The 18,091-nt window shown below is 43.9% G+C and overlaps 1 protein-coding gene across 1 annotated transcript; it reads right to left on the reverse strand.

Moving 5' to 3' along the window:
• Nucleotides 1–644: 644 nt before the first annotated feature.
• DUSP23 (dual specificity phosphatase 23) lies at nt 645–2,267 on the reverse strand. Its single transcript, XM_005541310.5, has 3 exons — nt 2,220–2,267; nt 1,846–2,114; nt 645–1,033 (listed from the first exon to the last, which is right to left on the reverse strand). The coding sequence occupies exons 2-3, from the start codon at nt 2,110–2,112 to the stop codon at nt 848–850; spliced, it is 453 nt and encodes a 150-aa protein (XP_005541367.1). The 5' UTR covers nt 2,113–2,114; nt 2,220–2,267; the 3' UTR covers nt 645–847.
• Nucleotides 2,268–18,091: the final 15,824 nt, after the last annotated feature.

Here is an 18,091-nt window from a genome sequence, read left to right on the forward strand (position 1 = left end):
AGATAACATCTGAGAAACATGGGCAAGATTTAGAGCCCTAGAACTCTTCATTTAATTGTTAAATATCTGCTCTGTGTAACTGCCTAGATTGGCTCTGTTCTTGAGTCCTTTGGCCTGAGATTGTGGGGCAGCAGAATAGGCCAGACAGCCCAGATGAGCTGAGCAGCACCTGAGGTTGGTAAGAGATGCCCAGCCCTGAGGAGGTAGAGACGGTGGTTATCTGTGAGTGTGACATCCAGGCTGTCTCTACCCCCAGAGAAACAAGGGTGACACGTGTGCAGCAGGTGGGCCTACACGGAGGGGCCTCCTGGCCTGTGAGCATCAGAGACCTGGCAATGCCAGGAGGCCAGGCTACTCTGGACCTGAATCCTTTTTATTGACTAGCTCCCCCAGAAAACACATCGAATATTGTCAGGGAACAGATACATAGTATTTCAGCATCTTCAAGGGATTGAAGACGTGTGTTGCTGTTTTGGCCCATCCTTCCACTTTCTAGAAGTGTGATGATGGGCCTCTCTGAGCTTTGGCCACCTCATCCAAAGAAGAGACATGGCCCATCTGCCTTTCCTGTATCACAGGGCTACAGTGAGGCTGAAATTAGTTGATGTGTGGGAATGCTTTATAAAGTACCATGCAACGTGCCCTGGTTTGTACAACTCATTTATTCAACAAAAAAGTACAAGCCTCCCCTTCAATCAAGACCTGCCTGCAGGGGCGGGCTACTTCAGTGTCTTGAGCCACTGGGAGCTAGAGGGTTTAATACTTTAGTCCACTTCCCTTCATCTCTGACCCCATCGACAACATGGGGCAGGGGAGTGAGGGCCCGGTAGAAGGGTACTGAGGCCCCTTATTTCGTTCGCTGGTAGAACTGGAAGACTGCTTTCTCCTGCTCATAGGTCTCGATGGAGCCGGGTCGCAGTCGTCGGATTTCAGCAATGGCATCTCCTGCAGCCAAGCCCCGCTCCTTTACCAGGTAACAGGCCAGCATGGTGCCAGTGCGGCCAAAGCCCAGGGCACAGTGCACTCCCACAGCCTATGAAGAGGGAGCTCGATGGGTGCCGCCCAACTCCCCCAGCCCCAACTGTCTCCTGTCCCTCACTTGGTTCTCCCCACAGCTCCTTCTCCTGTGCCAGGTCCAGGGCTCTGCAGCAAAGTCAGGGAGGGCTGTCCCTGCACTGGGTGGCTAGGAGGCCTCTGCAGTGGCTGGTTCAAGAGTTGCCCGCCTCCGCACAGCCCGCCACCTGTGGTGTTCAATACAGAAACCACTCGCCACGGCTACTGTGGCTACTGTGTACTTGAAATGTGGCTAGTCCAAATTGAGATGTAGTGTGAAAAACGCAACAGGGTATGAAGAGGTAGTGGAAAAAAGAATGAAAATATCTCATTAAGATCACCAAAATTAATTTTATCGCTTCTTTGCTTTTTAAGAATGCGGTTGCTAGAAAAATTAACATTACATGGAGCCACTTACGTTCCGTTATATTTGGGCAGCTTTACTCTAAAAAAAAAATGGTAAACAGCCTCCACCTGACTTCAACCCCCTACCTCTCTCAGGTGTCTGTCCACACCCTTCTCTTTCTCAACTCACAGTATTAGCTGGTTTTCACCGCCTCTCCTCAAGCCCAGTTCGCACTGCTTCGCCCTCTCTTTAGTTCCTTCCGTTTAGCGCCTCCCTCTCCCGCACTGGCTTCCCAGTCTCCCGGCCAGTCTCCCGGCCCTACTGTCTGCCCCTAGTACCTCCCCGAGCCCAGTTAAGTTATTCCAGGCCGGGTCTCCCCAGCTCCGCTCGCGTCCCCGGATGACCTTCCAGGCCCCTCCCTCCCTGCGCTGACTCCGCCCTCTGACCTCTCCCCGTGCGTTGGCCTCGTCCACGATCTGCACGAAGCGGTCGATCTGGTCAGGGGCCGGCGGGCAGAAGTCGGGGATGCGCAGACGGTGCAGGGTGAGGCCGGGGCAGCTGTCGCTGTGAGGGGGCCCGCGCTCTGTCAGGGACACCAGGTGCCGCACGCCCAGGTCCAACAGGAACTGGTAGTGGGCGGGGAGCCGCGGCAGCGCCAGCCCCGCCAGCCGGCCCGGGAGCACCCAGGAGAAGTTGGGGGGCTGCACGCCCATCGCTGGGAGAGGGCACAGAACAGCGGGTCATGGGGGGCGAGGCTGGCCAGCCCCGCTCCGCCCACCCGTCTCCTCGCCCGCTCCGAGCTGGGTAACCCACCGCCTACCTGGCCTCGGCGCCTCCCGGGCCACGTGGTTTGCGGGGCGCCCTCCTCGGGGACGCTCTACCCTGCCGCGGGGATTGGCCCAGACCCTGGGGCGGGGCTGGAACGCGGAACCCAGGCTCTGAGCGACCGAGGGAAGCGCCGCGATACCGCCCCGCCCGAGCAGGTCACGCGGTGATTGGCTGGCTCATCATAATGGGCGGGGTTACTTCCGCGTGGTTCAACCCACTCAGCTAAGAAGGAAGACCTGGAGCGAGTTAGGAATTGTTTGCTGCGGAAGGGGCAACCCGGGGTCGGGCTCTGCTGCGCCCTGGCGGCGTGTTGCAGTCATTGCGTCACTAGCGCCTGCCCCTGGCTCCCCGCGGGCCGGCCTAGTTCCACCTCCTTCATGCTGGATGCCCTGGGGTTTAAGAGATGACAAATCGGCTTTCTCCCAGGACGAGGAGTCTGCTCTCTAATGACTGACTGGTAGTTATCAGCGACTTTTTGAACTGTTCCAGTGAGAGGGAATTACTGCTGCGCAGGAGGCTATTCTCATTTTTTCATTGCTGGAACTATTAAAAACTTACCTAGGGTAATAATTATAGTAATAATAACCAGCACCAACAGTCAACCCCCACTTCTGTCAATCCGGTTGCTCCTCAGGCCTTATTGAGCATTTATTATGCGCCAGATAGTCTTCTAAGCACTTAACACATACTCATTTAATCGCCACAGTTATAAGGTAGGTGATCTAATGAATCCCATTTTATGGATGAAAAAACAGAGGCACTGGAGAGGTTAATAAACTTGACCAAAGGATGATGACTAATGCCTCCAAAATCTTTAATAACACCGCCATTTCCTAAAGTTAAATGGAACATTGTTTTCTCTTCACATAACCCCCTCATGTCCCCAAATATTATCTGGGTTAAACGCTTGTGGGTTTTCTTAATTTTTATTAGTATTTCATATTTCTTCATTTTTCAAGGCTAGTTCTCTGGGTCACTGTCCCCTGAGCAGGCTAGAGTTGATTAGTGTTGTTCTTACAAGGTGGGGGGTCCTAGATCTGAACACCGTTTCCGCTGTCATCTGACCAGTCCATATCCTCATTTGAGTAATGTGCTTGTAGTGATGCAGACTAACTGTAATTATGAAAATAGTTAACCCTTACTGAATTTGTTTATGTGCCAGGCCCTGTGCCAAGCGCTTTCTGGAAGAACCACATGTGAAAGGCATTTTTGTATCTTTTTTGTACATGAATCATTGGAAGCTTAAAGAAGTTGGTTAACTTGGCCAAGGACACAGTGATCCAAGCCCAGGGCACTTGGCCATGAGGGTGTATTATATTTCCTTCCCTTTGCACCTACCTATGACACACGTTTGACCATTTAAGCCTTTGGCTTCAGCAAGATGGAAAGGAATTTGTCTTCTCCTAAAGATCAAAGCCTGCTCTGACCCTGTGGGAAATACACTTACCGTTTACCCAGACAACTACTTTCCCCAGGTTCCAGGAGCTGCCAAATCTCCCCTTTTGTTCCTTCCAGACAATCACAGCCCTAATTAAGCCCTTCCTGTTTGCACTCTCATTTCCTACATAAATTCCTATCAATCTTACCGGCCCTCCCCAGTTTATTCCTTTCTCTGTTTCCTAGCCATGGTCTCTCAGCCACCAGTCACCTCTTCCCCCCACCCCCTGACCTCCCACTTCTCTTCCCTATCCAACTGCTCTTCAGGATTTCTGGTCGCACTTGTTCTTGTGAGTTAACCTCTTCTTAGTCCCTTTGCCTTGTTCTCCTTTCTTTGCTTCCCCTACTCATCAGGGAGCTTTCCACTCACTCCCTGCCCTCCTATGTGCCCGGTCTTTGCCTTCTTGATATCCAGCTCAAAGCCCATCTTCTCCAGAAGGAGAAAATTTTTTTGGGAGACCTAGATCTTCCTCTTTCCTGAGTCCCCTAATAGTGATTCTCTCCCTCTTGTGGGTTTCTGCAGGGCTAGCAGTGCACCCATCAAACCACTGGGGCCTCCCTGTGGACAGGCCATTGGCTCCCTTTTTAGGAAGCTCTGCCCTTCCCTTCCAGCAGACCCAGATGGAAAGGGCCCAGGGTCCCTGCCTTAAGCTGTGTCCCATTGTCACGGGTGCCATTTGATGTTTTGTCTTGGGCCCAGGGGGCCTCAAACTGTAAGGAAAAACCCTCTCTGATGGTTTCGTGGCTTGGACTTCTGCAGTTAACGGGACTTCTGCAACTAACCACCTCCTTGTCTGCCCACATACATGATACTGACCTTCTTTTATTTTCTCCTCTGTACAGAGTTACCTGACCCTCAGGAAAATTTAGGCTTTTTTTGTTTGTTTGTTTGTTTTTGTTTTTTTGTACTCCCATCTCACCTTGTATAAATATGTCTTCTCAGTATAGTAATTTCATTGGATTGAGGATATTTGTTTGCACAGGAGGCAAGAATGCATTGTTCCATCTTTGAATTCCACACATCTAATATGGAGCCTGAGCCACAGGGCTCAGAATGTTAAATAAACAAATGAATGGGAAATTAATAAGTAGAATGCATTGGCAAGACTGGGAAGGTACATTTCTAGGAGTGAATGTGAGTCTGTCAGACCACGTGGCAACGTGCGTTTGTAATTCTTTTTAAATGCACAAGTTTGAGGACCGTGTTGAGTATTGGATAGTATCTCTTTGAAGTGTATTTTTTACTTGACTATGCTTTTAAATAAAGAATGGCTGTGTCAGTATGATCTTGGCTATGTCTAATTAGTATTTTTGTGAAATGGGATAAATAAAGCTTGTTCTTTATAGAGCATTGCTCCTGTGGTGTGCATGTGTGTGATGGCATGTATATGTGAGTGTGTTGGAGGGGCCATGTTCCTGGAGAACAATCTATTGACACTGATAGTGGGCTGAGTAATAAGCTTAAGAAATTTCCCTGACTTCAAGGAATTTACAACATCCTTGGGGGGGATTTAGACTCTGATGTAATTATTCTTAGGACATATAATAAAGTATTAAATTGCTCATCAAAGACAATCAGATAATACATATTAAAAAGCCAATTGTGCAGTAAAAACAAGTGCAAAAGAAGTCAGTGGGGGGAAGATAAGCTTGAGATGGAACTACCAGAAATGTCTTACGAAGAGAGGGATTTTTCTTTCCATTTTGTCTACTGTCCAATGAAACATTCAGCAGACCCAGCAATCCCATTACTGGGTATATACCCAAAGGAATATAAATCATCTATTATAAAGATACATGCACTGTATGTTTATTGCAGCATATTCACAATAGCAAAGACATGGAATCAACCTAAATGCCCATCAATGATAAAGAAAATGTGGTAGATATACACCGTGGAATACAATGCAGCCATAAAAAGCAATGAGATCATTCTTTTGCAGGGATATGGATGGAAATGGAAGCCATTATCCTCAACAAACTAACACAGGAAGAGAAAACCAAACACTGCATGTTCTTACTTATAAGTGGGAGCTGAATGATGAGAACACATGGACACATGGGGATGGGGAACAACAAACACTGGGGCCTGTCTGGGGTGGGGACTGGGGGAGGGAGAACATCATGAAGAATAGCTAATGGATGCTGGGACTAAAACCCAGGGGATGGGATGATCTGTGCAGCAAACCACCATGGCACACTTTTACATATGTAACAAACCTGCACATTCTTCACATGTACCCCTGAACTTAAAAAATAAGGCTCAACAGATCATTTTTAGGGTATCCCAGCTTCCCTTTTTCCAGCTGATAAAAATGTTTTGACTTAGTTCTTGTTCATGTTGAAGCCCCAGTTCCCTGATTGGCTTGATGCTAGTGGCAATTAGGGGTGCAACTGGAATCAGAGACTTTATTCCTCCAGGTAGGTCCCTGTGTTCCACCAATGCAAAGGATTGCTTGGGTCCAGGTTCCTGTGGCCCTTGGACTACAGTCAGAATTCTCAGTGCCCTCAGTGTTCTGAGTTTTTAATGTCTAAACACACTTCACACCTAAGATTCAATGATCTGGAGATTGAACCTAAGAAGAAATCATATGGCAACTAGCTTCCAAGATGGCACCCAATGAGCCTTTTCATGCCTGCGTAGTCCTTTTCCACATTGATAGGGCTGATTTTTGTAACCAGTAAGATATTGTGGAAATGGTGGTGTGTGACTTCCTAGGCCGCATCAAAAATACTTAATTTTTGCCTTGTTCTCTTTTGGAAAGAAGACCTGCCGTGGGAAGCTTTGGGAAGCTTTGGGAAGAAGCCAGCTGCCATGTTATGAGAACACTCAAGCAGCTGTGTGGAGAGATCCATGTGGTGAAGAACTGAAGCCTCCTACCAACCATCAAGTCAATGGCTCACTATTGTTGCAGTGAATTCTCCAGCCCATGAAGAGTTTAGATGACTTACCCAACATCTTGATTATAGCCTCATGGATTCCCTGAGCCAGAACAACCCAGCTAAGCCTCTCCTGAATTCCTTACCTATAGAAACTGTGAGATAATAAATATTTATTCTTGTAAGCCATCAAATTTTGGGTAATTTATTATGCAGTAATATGTAGCTAATATAGATAAAATATTCAATTTGAAGGAAAGAAGAAAAATAACTTACAATAAACTCAAGAAGTAAAATAAAATTAAGGTTAATTCAAAAAGGAAGAATTATGCTGTAAGCAGTTGTGGTCTTGTGTGTATGCAGGGATGTTGTGATAGGTTAATACAAATTTTCCATATTTGGAGAACCATGCTTTGTGGGGGAACCAACCAGAGTAGTCTGGGCATGAGTTTTGTATGTGTATGGTATTGGAGGTATAAGTTGCTGTGGTATTTGTATGGTTAGAGATGATATACAAATTATTTAACAATTGGTCACGGCACAAGAAGCAAGCAATTAGAATGGAGCCTCTACCAGAACCATTACCCGCAAACAAACAGTGAAGCTACCCTCATGTCAGTTGGATGTGTGTCAGCCTTCGGAGTAGAGGCTCTGAAATGGTCTGGGGTGTGGCCAGATTACCTTGGACATTTTAATATAGGTCTTTCCACAAGATGGCACTGATAGCTTTTCCTTGTTTCTCTTTTTTTTTGTCTTGTTGAAAAATTTGTGATTTGTATACTGTTGCAGAACATACCATAACTGAAATCTCCCAATTTACCAGTTGATTTCTTGTACTTTTGACAAGGCAATTGCCTTTATGGCACTTAAAATTTTTTTTTTTTTTTCTTAGATCATCCCAGGAGCGCATTGAAAGTTTAAGTTGGGGTGTTGGGAATGCTGCCTCGCATCAGATGCTATCATCATGGGAGCTGCAGATGGGGTGGGAGGTGGGGACTAGACTGGTTTTTGAAAAGCCATTCAACAAAGGCAGGTGAGAGTGGAATCAAGAGGGAGCACTCAGTTAGGGGAGAGGCACTTCTGTGATCAAAACCATTTTGGTGGACTCTCTCACTTCTGTTCATGCTGCCTTGAGCCTCAGCTGAGCCGTAGCCTGGCCGGCACTTTGATATCAGCCTGAGGAGACCCTGAGCAGAGGTTCAGCTAACCTGTGGCCAACTTCTAACCTACAGAACTGACATCATAAATGGTGTTTCTTTAGCCATTAAGTTTGTGGCAATTTGTTATGCAGCAATAGAAAACCAATACAGTTGCCTTTATTTACTTTGTTTTCTTGTCTTCAATATGCTCACCACAGCACTAAACCTTTGAAGTTTCTAAACTGCTGTATTGCTTTTTTTCTTTCCCCTTTGTTTTAAGTTTTGCAGTCTCTGAAACTATAGGCCGCATGGGTTCATTTTCCAGTGCAGATGCAACAAATATGATGAACCAGTGGAGCTCACAAACTGTCAGCATCTGGTTTCCTTTTGGCACCTTCGAAACTCCTGGCTGCTCCCTCCACCACCTTTAGACCAGTGCTTCTCAAGGTGTGATCCACAGTTGATGTCACCTGTGAGCCTGTGATAAATGCAGAATCTCAGGCCGTCTGAACTATGAGATCCTCAGGTGGCTCATAAGCACACCTATGACTAAGAAGCCCTGGTGTAAGGCTTGTCTGTCCTGCAGCTCTGTTTTTCCTTTGGTCGTCGGTAGCACCCAGAAAGTGGTCTGGTCACAGAGGTGGTGAGTTGGAGATCTCCAGGTGTCTCTTCTCTGGAGCTGAGAAGTTTTAGCTGAGCAGGGCTATGGGCGGAGGATCTGGTCAGCAGAGAGAGAGGCCTCAAAGGGGCCTAACTGGCCTGGGTGAAAACTTGAAGTCAGTTAGAAACACCTAAGAATCCTGGATTAGAACAACCCATTGGCTTTATCTACAGGTTAGAAAGATGTCCAAGAAAAACATGCTTAATGTACATGTACCTTTCCTGTTTTTTGTTCCAAGGAAGCGCTTGGTTTCCAGATTTCCTTTCTAGAGGAATGCTTGAAACGTTGCTTCCTACTCTACCTATCTTTACACTAGTTTCCTTTCCAGGCAAGGCAAAAAGTGCCCCAGTCATTATCCTCCAATTTAAATGTCTCTAGCCTCCCTGTAGTTTAGGGGAAAGAAGGCACCACGGACAACCTTTTTTCACACAAGCCCCTCCTTTCCCCTCTGTAACAGGCCTTCTTCCCACCCAAATCCCATCCCCGCAAAACCTCCTTAGGACCCTTCATCTCTGTAGATCCCTGGACTGGCCTACTCTATTCCGGCCTCTACACATTTCCCCTCTGTGCATCCGCAGACTTTTACAGAGCACAGAAGTTACTTTTCCAGTTCTTCAATAACTCCTTATTGTCTTCAAGAACAAACCCCCAAGATTTACAGACTGGCATATCAAGCCCTCCAGGATGAGGCCTCTTGCTTTTTCCTTCAGCCTCACCTTACCTCATTCGTCTGCAGCAGTGCTTTTCCCGTTACACTGAACAATGTGCAGTCAGTCAGAGAAGCAGAGCTCTCCTATGTGCCTGTGGCCATGCTGTGCTTTTTTCCTGCCCTGCTCTTACCTTTGGCCTGCAGCAACACCTCAGCTTCCTTAAGTTTCACTTTGGAAACAGACCACTTTCTCTAGGAAGCTTTCCCTGCTCCAATTCATGTTTTGTGTCCCTCTTCTGAGCTTCTGCAGTGTGTGTATTAGAATATTTATGACATTATATATTAAACACATATTAAAGCTTTTATTGCTATATTATAAAATAATATGTTTATTGTAAAAGCATTAAAATACGTACACATGCAAAATTTTAAAAATGATCACCTATTACCTATTTATATTAGGTGGTGTTCAATTAGGAAAAGAGAAACCATTCTATGCTCTCCTAGTAGGAAAAGAAGCAATATAAGGAATTCAGGGTTTACATACCTGGCAGGTGGGCTGATCTGAGCTGGTAACATCTAAATGAGATTCTCTTTAAGATCCTTCCTGGAAGCAATTCCACTGTAAGTCTCAGGAACTTCTGGGAAATTCCCACCAGTTATCTCAGTCTCTGGCACTCATGTGGGGGGTCTCAAGAAATTCACCTGAATGCTGTTTTCAGCCTTTCGTCTGCCTATGCACTTACCTGTCTCTGGCAAATGATGGTCTCTCTTTTCTTTCCAAATCTTACATAGGTGCCTCTCATTGGCACTCAAGATCCATGGGAAGGATTTTGGAAATGTTGCTCCCAGGATCTCCTCTCTGGTACAGAGAGCTTAGTCATGAGTGGCATTGATATTAAGTTTATGAGAAACAAGTCACCTAAAGATAACCACATTTTGGTGCACCACCTTTCACATATATTTGCGTGCATGTATAATGCACATATAAAACTCTCTTTTTAGTGTGCTCTCTCTATATCTATATACATTTCTCCCCTCTGGCTCCTTCAAGGTTTAATGAGCTCTCTTCTCTACTTTGTAGAGTAGGATTCCCAGCACTGGCTTGATGACACCCTGGAGTGTCTTCATTTATCTCAGGAGGTGCCTTGAAATTCACAAAACAAGATTAATTTAAATTCATTTTCATTAAAAAAGTAAACAGACATTATATAGTAATTACAGGTACAAGTGTGTGTGTTGAAATCAAACTAATAAATGCTTGCCTTAGAGAGAAATTAAGAGGATGGGGGTGGGGTTGGAAGGGACCACAAAGGTGGTTTAGTCTGAATCTTTCCTAAAACATTTCTCCCCACGAATTACTGCCAGGTTGGTATTTCCCCAAAGTAATCATGTTTCTCAAATTGGAAGTCTGGGCTGTTGGGAATGAAAGCCCCCAGTATGTGGGCCTATCTTCTGTGTATACTATGAGCCTGACATAGAGTATACCCTCAGGAAACACATTTGGATTGACTGTGTGTAAGGGTGGGACATGGTGGTGGTGACTAGGGAGGGCGCGTGGCGCATGAGAGTTCCAGTTTTGTGGGGTTGGAGGCCATGACACATCAGCACAGATAGTGACCTGGGTAGCAATCCTATTTGGATTCTAGGAGAATATAGTCTCCCAAACAATCAAGGAGACAATCTAGGCCAAGATGTCATTGGCCTTAGGTGACTGTAATTACCTTTCTATTAACAATTTGTGCAAAGCATCAGAAAGTCAGATAGGTCAAATAACATCAAAGCCTATGAGTATCAGTGACATCCTGCTAAGGATACAGTCCCAAGGCCACAGATGTAGGAAAAAATTCTGAATTCTGCTTGAGACCAGTGTCTTTGAAGCAATAGAGTTGGTGGTGGGTTCAAATCCTGGCTCCGCCACTTAAAACTATTTAACCCCGAATAAATTGCTTTACACCTCAGTGCCCTTCTCTATAAAGTAGAGATAAATCATAATACCCACCTCAGAGAGTTGTGAGGATTAAATGAGTTAATCCTGTAAAGTGCTTTGAACAATGCTTGGCACAGTGAGGAATCAATAAACACTGGCTATTGTTATCATCAGCATCACAATAGGCTGCACATACTTATCAGGACCAATTGGTAGCAGGAGTTTCGAATAGAGTATGCATTACTGGCCCCATCTGGTCCCCAAAAATAGGTTCAGGAACCCCTCCTGTTGTTCCCTACGTTGGGGTAGGAACATCATTTGCTAGAACTGGAAACTTAGGCAGAGGAGTTATTGTATTACAAGCAAGCAAATAGACAAAATAGAACAGAACAAAATAAAAAAAAGCAGCACATGCAAATTGAGTTCTCAGTGAATCCCCTTGTTACACTTTGATGGGATATTCTGCTTCATGGGAAAAAAATAGTGCAAACATACCTGGATTCTTAGACTCACAATTGGTAGCAAGGGAAGAATGTGTCTTTTAGCGCAGAGTTTTATGGTCTATCAATCCTTGAAAGGAAGATATCATTAATCATGAGTCAGTTTCAAAATGTGCTCATCATTATCCACTAGTGTTGATGAAAAACCTCAACCTCTTCTGGAGAAAATGACTGTTAGGAAAAGAACCTTTGAGGCCATTAAAACACAGCCATGATTCTCTTTATTTTAGTGAAAAACTAAATATACCTATATCCTCAGATGGGAAAGACAAATCAAGTCTAGCGACTAATCTTAGCAAAATTCAAATACTGGGTTTGAAATGCCAGTAATTCTATTTAATTCTTTTTCTCTTGTGCAAATACAGAGGAATCTACATTGCGTGATTATTCAGATGTTCAAACAGTTATTTAGAATGAGAAAATTTGCAAATTCATATAGAATTTATTTCTAGAATAGCTATGACCATGACAGAGACAAGGTTGATGAGTCAGTCATTTATTTGAAAATTATGATACCCTAAATCCCTTTGGTCAGAAAACGTATTTGATTCACAAGAATATGGAAAAATGGTGAAAACCATGCTTTCTAATGGTTAGCTTTGCTCTATAGTTTTTTGGATTTCCAAAACTATAATAGTTTCAGCCTTTCTGGTCCTTGTGTTTCTAAAACTTTCTACCTCTTTAATTCAATTAAACAAACATGCCAAATAAGTCCAAGTGAACAAGATATTGGGCTATATACTTGAATAAAGATCCAGATAAAAGCATGAAACTTACATTTTGGTTTTGGAGCAGATTGTTATAGCAATGACCTGAATGGATTACACCTCCTAGTATCCACACCCTTATATATGCCTCTCCTACATTTGTACTGGACTCAGCATTGCACTTGCCTTGGCTAATGTGATATAAACAAATGTGGGCTGGGTGCGGTGGCTCACGCCTGTAATCTCAGCACTTTGGGAGGCCAAGGCAGGTGGATCACTTGAGATCAGGAGTTTGAGACCAGCCTGACCAACATGGTGAAACCCCGTCTCTACTAAAAATACAAAATTAGCCGGGCGTGGTGGCACATGCCTGTAATCCCAGCTACTTGGGAGGCTGAGGCAGGAGAATTGCTTGAACCCGGGAGGCAGAGGTTGCAGTGAGCCAAGATGGTACCACTGCACTCCAGCCTGGGTAACAAGAGTGAAACTCTGTCTCAAAAAATAAAATAAAATAAAATAAAACAAAACAAAACAAATCTGATAGAAGCAGAGGTTTGATAAGCATTTGCATGTTGGGTCTTGTCATCTTGGAACCCTAAGACCTTTATGCTATAAAGAAGCCCTGGATTATATACCATATAGTAGGAGAGACCAGTTGAGCCCAGTCCCCAAGCTAGATGCAGCTGCATGAATGATCCTAGGTATGACCAGCAGAAGTGTGACCCAGCTAATTCACAGAATCATGAGAAATAGAAATTGCTGTTAAGCCACTAAATTTTGGGGTCATTTACTTCCTAGGAATGGAAAACTGATATATATATATATATATATATATATATATATATATATATTTTTTTTTTTATTTTTATTTTTATTTTTATTTTTATTTTTTGAGATGGAGTCTTGCTCTGCGGCCCAGGCTGGAATACAGTGGCATGATCTCAGATCACTGCAACCTCCACCCTCCAGGTTCATGTGATTATCCTGCCTCAGCCTCCCAAGTAGCTGGGATTACAGGCGTCTGCCACCATGACTGGCTAATTTTTGTATTTTTATTAGAGACGGGGTTTTGCTATGTTGGCCAGGCTGGTCTCGAACTCCTGATCTTAGGTGATCCGCCTGCCTCGGCCTCCCAAAGTTCTGGGATTATGGTCTTGAGCCACCACGCCTGGCCCAATATAAAAATTTATACCCAGAAATGGTATGTTGCTGTAACAAAAAGCTAAACTATGCGGCATTGGCTTTGGGGTTGAGTGGTTAGCAGAGGCAATAGGTACAGCAAGTAGATTATTAGTGGAGCCTGAGGACCTGAGAGGAAACCACTACTGGAGGCTGATAAAGGGCAAATCACGTTATATAGTAGTAGGATAACTGGCAACACTGTCATCTCCAGAAACTTGGAAGATAAAAAAATGTACTTAATGAACTTGTAGATTTGGCTTAAGGAAGTTTCCATTTAGAATGCTGAAGGGGCCAATTAGCTTTTTAAAAGTGATACATACTAGGATATAGGAAGAGAGAGATGAACCAAAAAAAAAAAAAAAAAAAAAAAAAAAAAAAAGATTTGCTCCATTTGCAATCAGACTTTAAAGCAAATATGGAGTGCCCAGGATATGCTAGGTGGGAAATAAAACTGTCTGACATTTCCAGTCTCTCCTACTGACAAAAGATTCTCAAAGTTAGAAATGGTCTCAGGGTACAAATCAAATCAAGGGTGTGGCTACAAGACTTTCTTAAGACCACAGAATGATTTAAAATAGTGACTACTAGATTCTCTCAGCTAGGCAAAATGGCTTTTAAGAATTTTAAGGGCATTTTTTCCACAGCACCTTGACATACTGAACCAAAGTAGAGTCCTATCTCAAAAATAGTTGTGGGTACCGCTTTTGTCTAATCAAGTGGACTATCACCTGGCATATAGAAAGCCCACATAGAAAGGTATTGGATTAGTTTAGACTAACTGATGTATAGGGAGTTCAAAATAAATAGAAACAGGAGGTAAGCTGAGAAAATTACTCAGCTGCACACACAGGCTATTTTTATTGAAAACATAGGTCATCTTGGAGAAAGCAGAGGCAACCACTTCCAGAGAATAGAAGTAGGTAAACCAGGCTGTATTCAAGTAGCATTTTCTATACCTAGAATAGAAAGTCCTGCAATATACTCATGACTGGATCTCAGAATTGCTATGGACCAGATGGCTTTGTGGCTTTCTGTTCCTCCCTCTTTTAAATGGGAGTATCTATTGAGTGTACCAGTCTCACAATTGTGTGATGAGTATGCATGGAGGCAATAACTTTTTTTTTTTTTTTTTTTTTTTAAATTCATGGGTTCCTGAATGATGAGAAGCCACACCTGTGGAGCTGCATGAGGAACTGCACCCAAGTAGCCTCAGCTGCACCTGGACCTGAGACAGATAAGGAGTCTAGACTTGTAGTTCGATGCCATGATTGGATGAGATCTTTGGTGGTTTTGGGATGAGTGATGCATTTTGCAGATGGGAGGGATGTCAGTCATTGGGATCAGAGGGCCAGCTGTGGTACATTGTTACAATAATGATCCTCAGTGAATTGTGCCTCATGGTATTCATGCCCCTAGCTCCCTCCCATAATGATTTGGGGTTTGGCCAAAGGCTTGGGACATAAGCTTGTAAAATGCGTGCACTTTGAGGCTTGTTATCTTGGAAGCTGCCCTGAGATCACCATGTTGTAAAAAAACTTGTTATGAAAGACCATGTGTAGAGACCCTGTTGCCTCAAGCTCTACCTATCCCCAGGTGACCTACCAGCTAAATGCAGCTTTGTGAGTAGGCTTATGTAAGACCAGTGGAAGAATGGCCCAAATGACTGACAGAATCATGATATATAATAAATTGTTGTTGTAAGCAACTAGCTTTGTATTGGTTTATTATGCAATGACAGACAACTGATACAGGTGTTCATTGTCAAGCACCCAGTTACATGTAGAAAATAGTAGAGTGGGGGATACTGTACATTTGGGTTATCTGGATTTCTAGAAGTCATTGACACTTTTGGCAACTTTGTGTAAAAGATGAAGAGCCTATGCCAGAATAAACAGAATGCGTTACAGGGTTTCATAGCTACATGTAAAGATGCTGAGCAATGGATGACATCCTTGATGAATGTGTGGCAGAATGAAATGAGAATGGGCTACGAAACAGGAAGATCTGGTGCAAATTATTGTTCTACAAGTTAATTTTAAGTAAGTTACCTAACTTCTCAGAGTCTTTTCATTTTTACCTGTGAAATGGGGATTACACTGTCTATTTGATGGGGTTACTGTCAGGATTGACTGAGATAACATGTAAAAAGTGCTGTGCAATGCCTGGCACATAGTAGGAGTTTGCTACATGTTGATCCCTTTTATTTGAGTTCCTTCTGTTCACCATGGCATATTTTATTGAGGAGTCTACTAGGAAGTTCGTCGTGAGGATCCACGGAACACCAATCCCAGAATCAGGAAAACTTGGGGAACTGGGCCTACGTTTGCAAGGTCTGTAAACCAACTCCAGGGAGGGGATGGAATTTCTGAATTGATTTGTCTTCAAGGTTCTCTCACATGTGCTTTCATGGGACTTTCCAACACACTGTGAAGTGTCTTAGTTTTTGGAACACTCTTCCTCTCTCCTATGTCTAAATACTTTGTTCTCACTCCCACTTCCTTAAGGTCCTGCTGAAGAATCTTTATATCTTAGAGATTGCTGTTAAAATATGAATTTTAGGGTCAGTCATGAGTCTCTGGCATAACACAAAGAATAGAATGGAAGGAAAAAGCATTCCCTTTTGTGAGGAAATGACGATCTTACTTCTGGGTCCTGGATGTGGCCCACCCACCCAAAGGCAATGTTTAGTCACTCAGATGGGATGATCTCAAAGGACTGAGCGGAGGACCCGGCTGGGCACTGCACTCAGGGCACTTCTGGAACAAAGTGCCGGAAAACTTTCCAGTCAGCTGGAAGGGCAACCATTTGCCAACGGTGTGCCTACTTCAGTCCAGTACCCATTTGAACCGTGCCGGCCTCTAGGATAATTTGTGATAGCAAGAAATGATCAGTATGTACGTTGGGGAAAGTGTTAATTAACCTGAAACATAAAGTGCAAGAAAAAGAAGGAAAGCTGGAGATCTTCCAGGACAGAGAATGAGAAAATTCTCTTAGGTGATTATTTCTTACAGAAGGGAATTTGAGAAAGGATTTCATCCACTATAGAGGTCCTCGAAATGTACATGACCCACAGAAGCCTGGCTGAGACACTTTGTCAACTATTCCTTCATATATGTTTCTAATCTACTTGCTGATCTTCAGGCTGGTCTCACAATGTAAGTCTTTGGTTTCCTTCTGTTGGATTTCCTTTTGAATTTCCATTTCTTAATGACTTGAACAAATCAGGCCCTGTGCTAGGTATTTCATATGTATTTTTCTATTTAATCCTTACAACTATTCTACATTGGAAATATTATTTCCTTCACTTTCACTTTATAAGTGGTTTTTTTTTTTTTTTTTTTTTTTTTTTTTAGACAGAATCTCGCTCTGTCGCCCAGGCTGGAGTGCAGTGGCCGGATCTCAGCTCACTGCAAGCTCCGCCTGCTGGGTTTACACCATCCTCCTGCCTCAGCTTCCCGAGTAGCTGCGACTACAGGCGCCCGCCACCTCGCCTGGCTAGTGTTTTGTATTTTTTAGTAGAGACGGGGTTTCACCATGTTAGCCAGGATGGTCTTGATCTCCTGACCTCGTGATCCGCCCGTCTCGGCCTCCCAAAGTGCTGGGATTACTTTGAAAGCAGATTTGCCTGAGTTGAAGAATTTTGTTCATTCACTGCACCGTAGAGGTAGCGGGCAGGGTAGCTTCAGGGACTTAACTCCAGGACAACTTCACCTATCTTTGGGATAACAAGTCTATTTGTTGATTGCGTCCTGATATTACTTCCTCATACAGTGCTGTTGATTACAAAGACTTCTTACCACCCGAACTGCTCAAGTTCTGCTCTAATTGAGGGCTAATTTGCTTACTCTTATTAATTTTGTCTGGTTAAACTTTCCTGCCCCCTGTTTTTTTTAAAAGGACAATATTGCTGTGTGAAATCATAGAGTCATTATTTTGGCAGACTTTTCATTTAAATGTTTTTCATAAATTATAGTTCTCATTTTTTTTTTCCGTTGATATTTCCTGAGGAACAGGTTGGATTTAGGTACAATATTCCATTATTAATCATGTTATACTCTTTTTGATGTGCTGGAAAAACCTTTCAGGAATAACTTTAAGATTGCTTATATATTTAATTGATCTTTCTTTGATCTCTGGGCATTAAAAACTAGTAATGAATTCGTGTATCATCAGGGCTTGTAAGGAAACAGTGCACACGATTCGAGTAACTAAGGAGACTTTAATGAAAGGAACTGTATACAGGCCAGGTGCAGTGGCTCATGCTTATAATCCCAGCACTTTGGGATGCTGAGACAGGCGGATCACTTGAGGTCAGGGGTTCGAGACCCACCTGGTCAACACGGTGAAATTCCATCCCCACTAAAAATATTAACACAAAAATTAGCCACGTATGGTGGTGCATGCCTGTAATCCCAGCTCCTCGGGAGGCTGAGGCATGAGAATCAGTTGAACCTGGGAGGCGGAGGTTGCAGTGAGTCAATATTGTGCCACTGCACTCCAGCCTGGGTGACAGAGCAAGACTCCTTCTCAAAAAAAAAAAAAAAAAAAAGGAAAGAAAAGAAAAAGGAACTAGATACAAAGGTGCAGGCAGAGTTGAGGAAAACCTACGAGAGGTGGGTATAGTTCCTTAGGCCAACAATAATAGCAGGGAGCCACTGCAACTCATAGGTGAAAAATCAAAGGAAGTGAGGGGTTACGGGGGTTTGGAGAGTGGAGCCATATGAAGAGGACTGCTTGACATCAGCATTTGGGTGAGGAATGCAGCCAACCTATGGTGGC

The sequence above is a fragment of the Macaca fascicularis genome, chromosome 1, assembly GCF_037993035.2.
Source record: "Macaca fascicularis isolate 582-1 chromosome 1, T2T-MFA8v1.1".
Classification (NCBI taxonomy): Eukaryota; Metazoa; Chordata; class Mammalia; order Primates; family Cercopithecidae; genus Macaca; species Macaca fascicularis.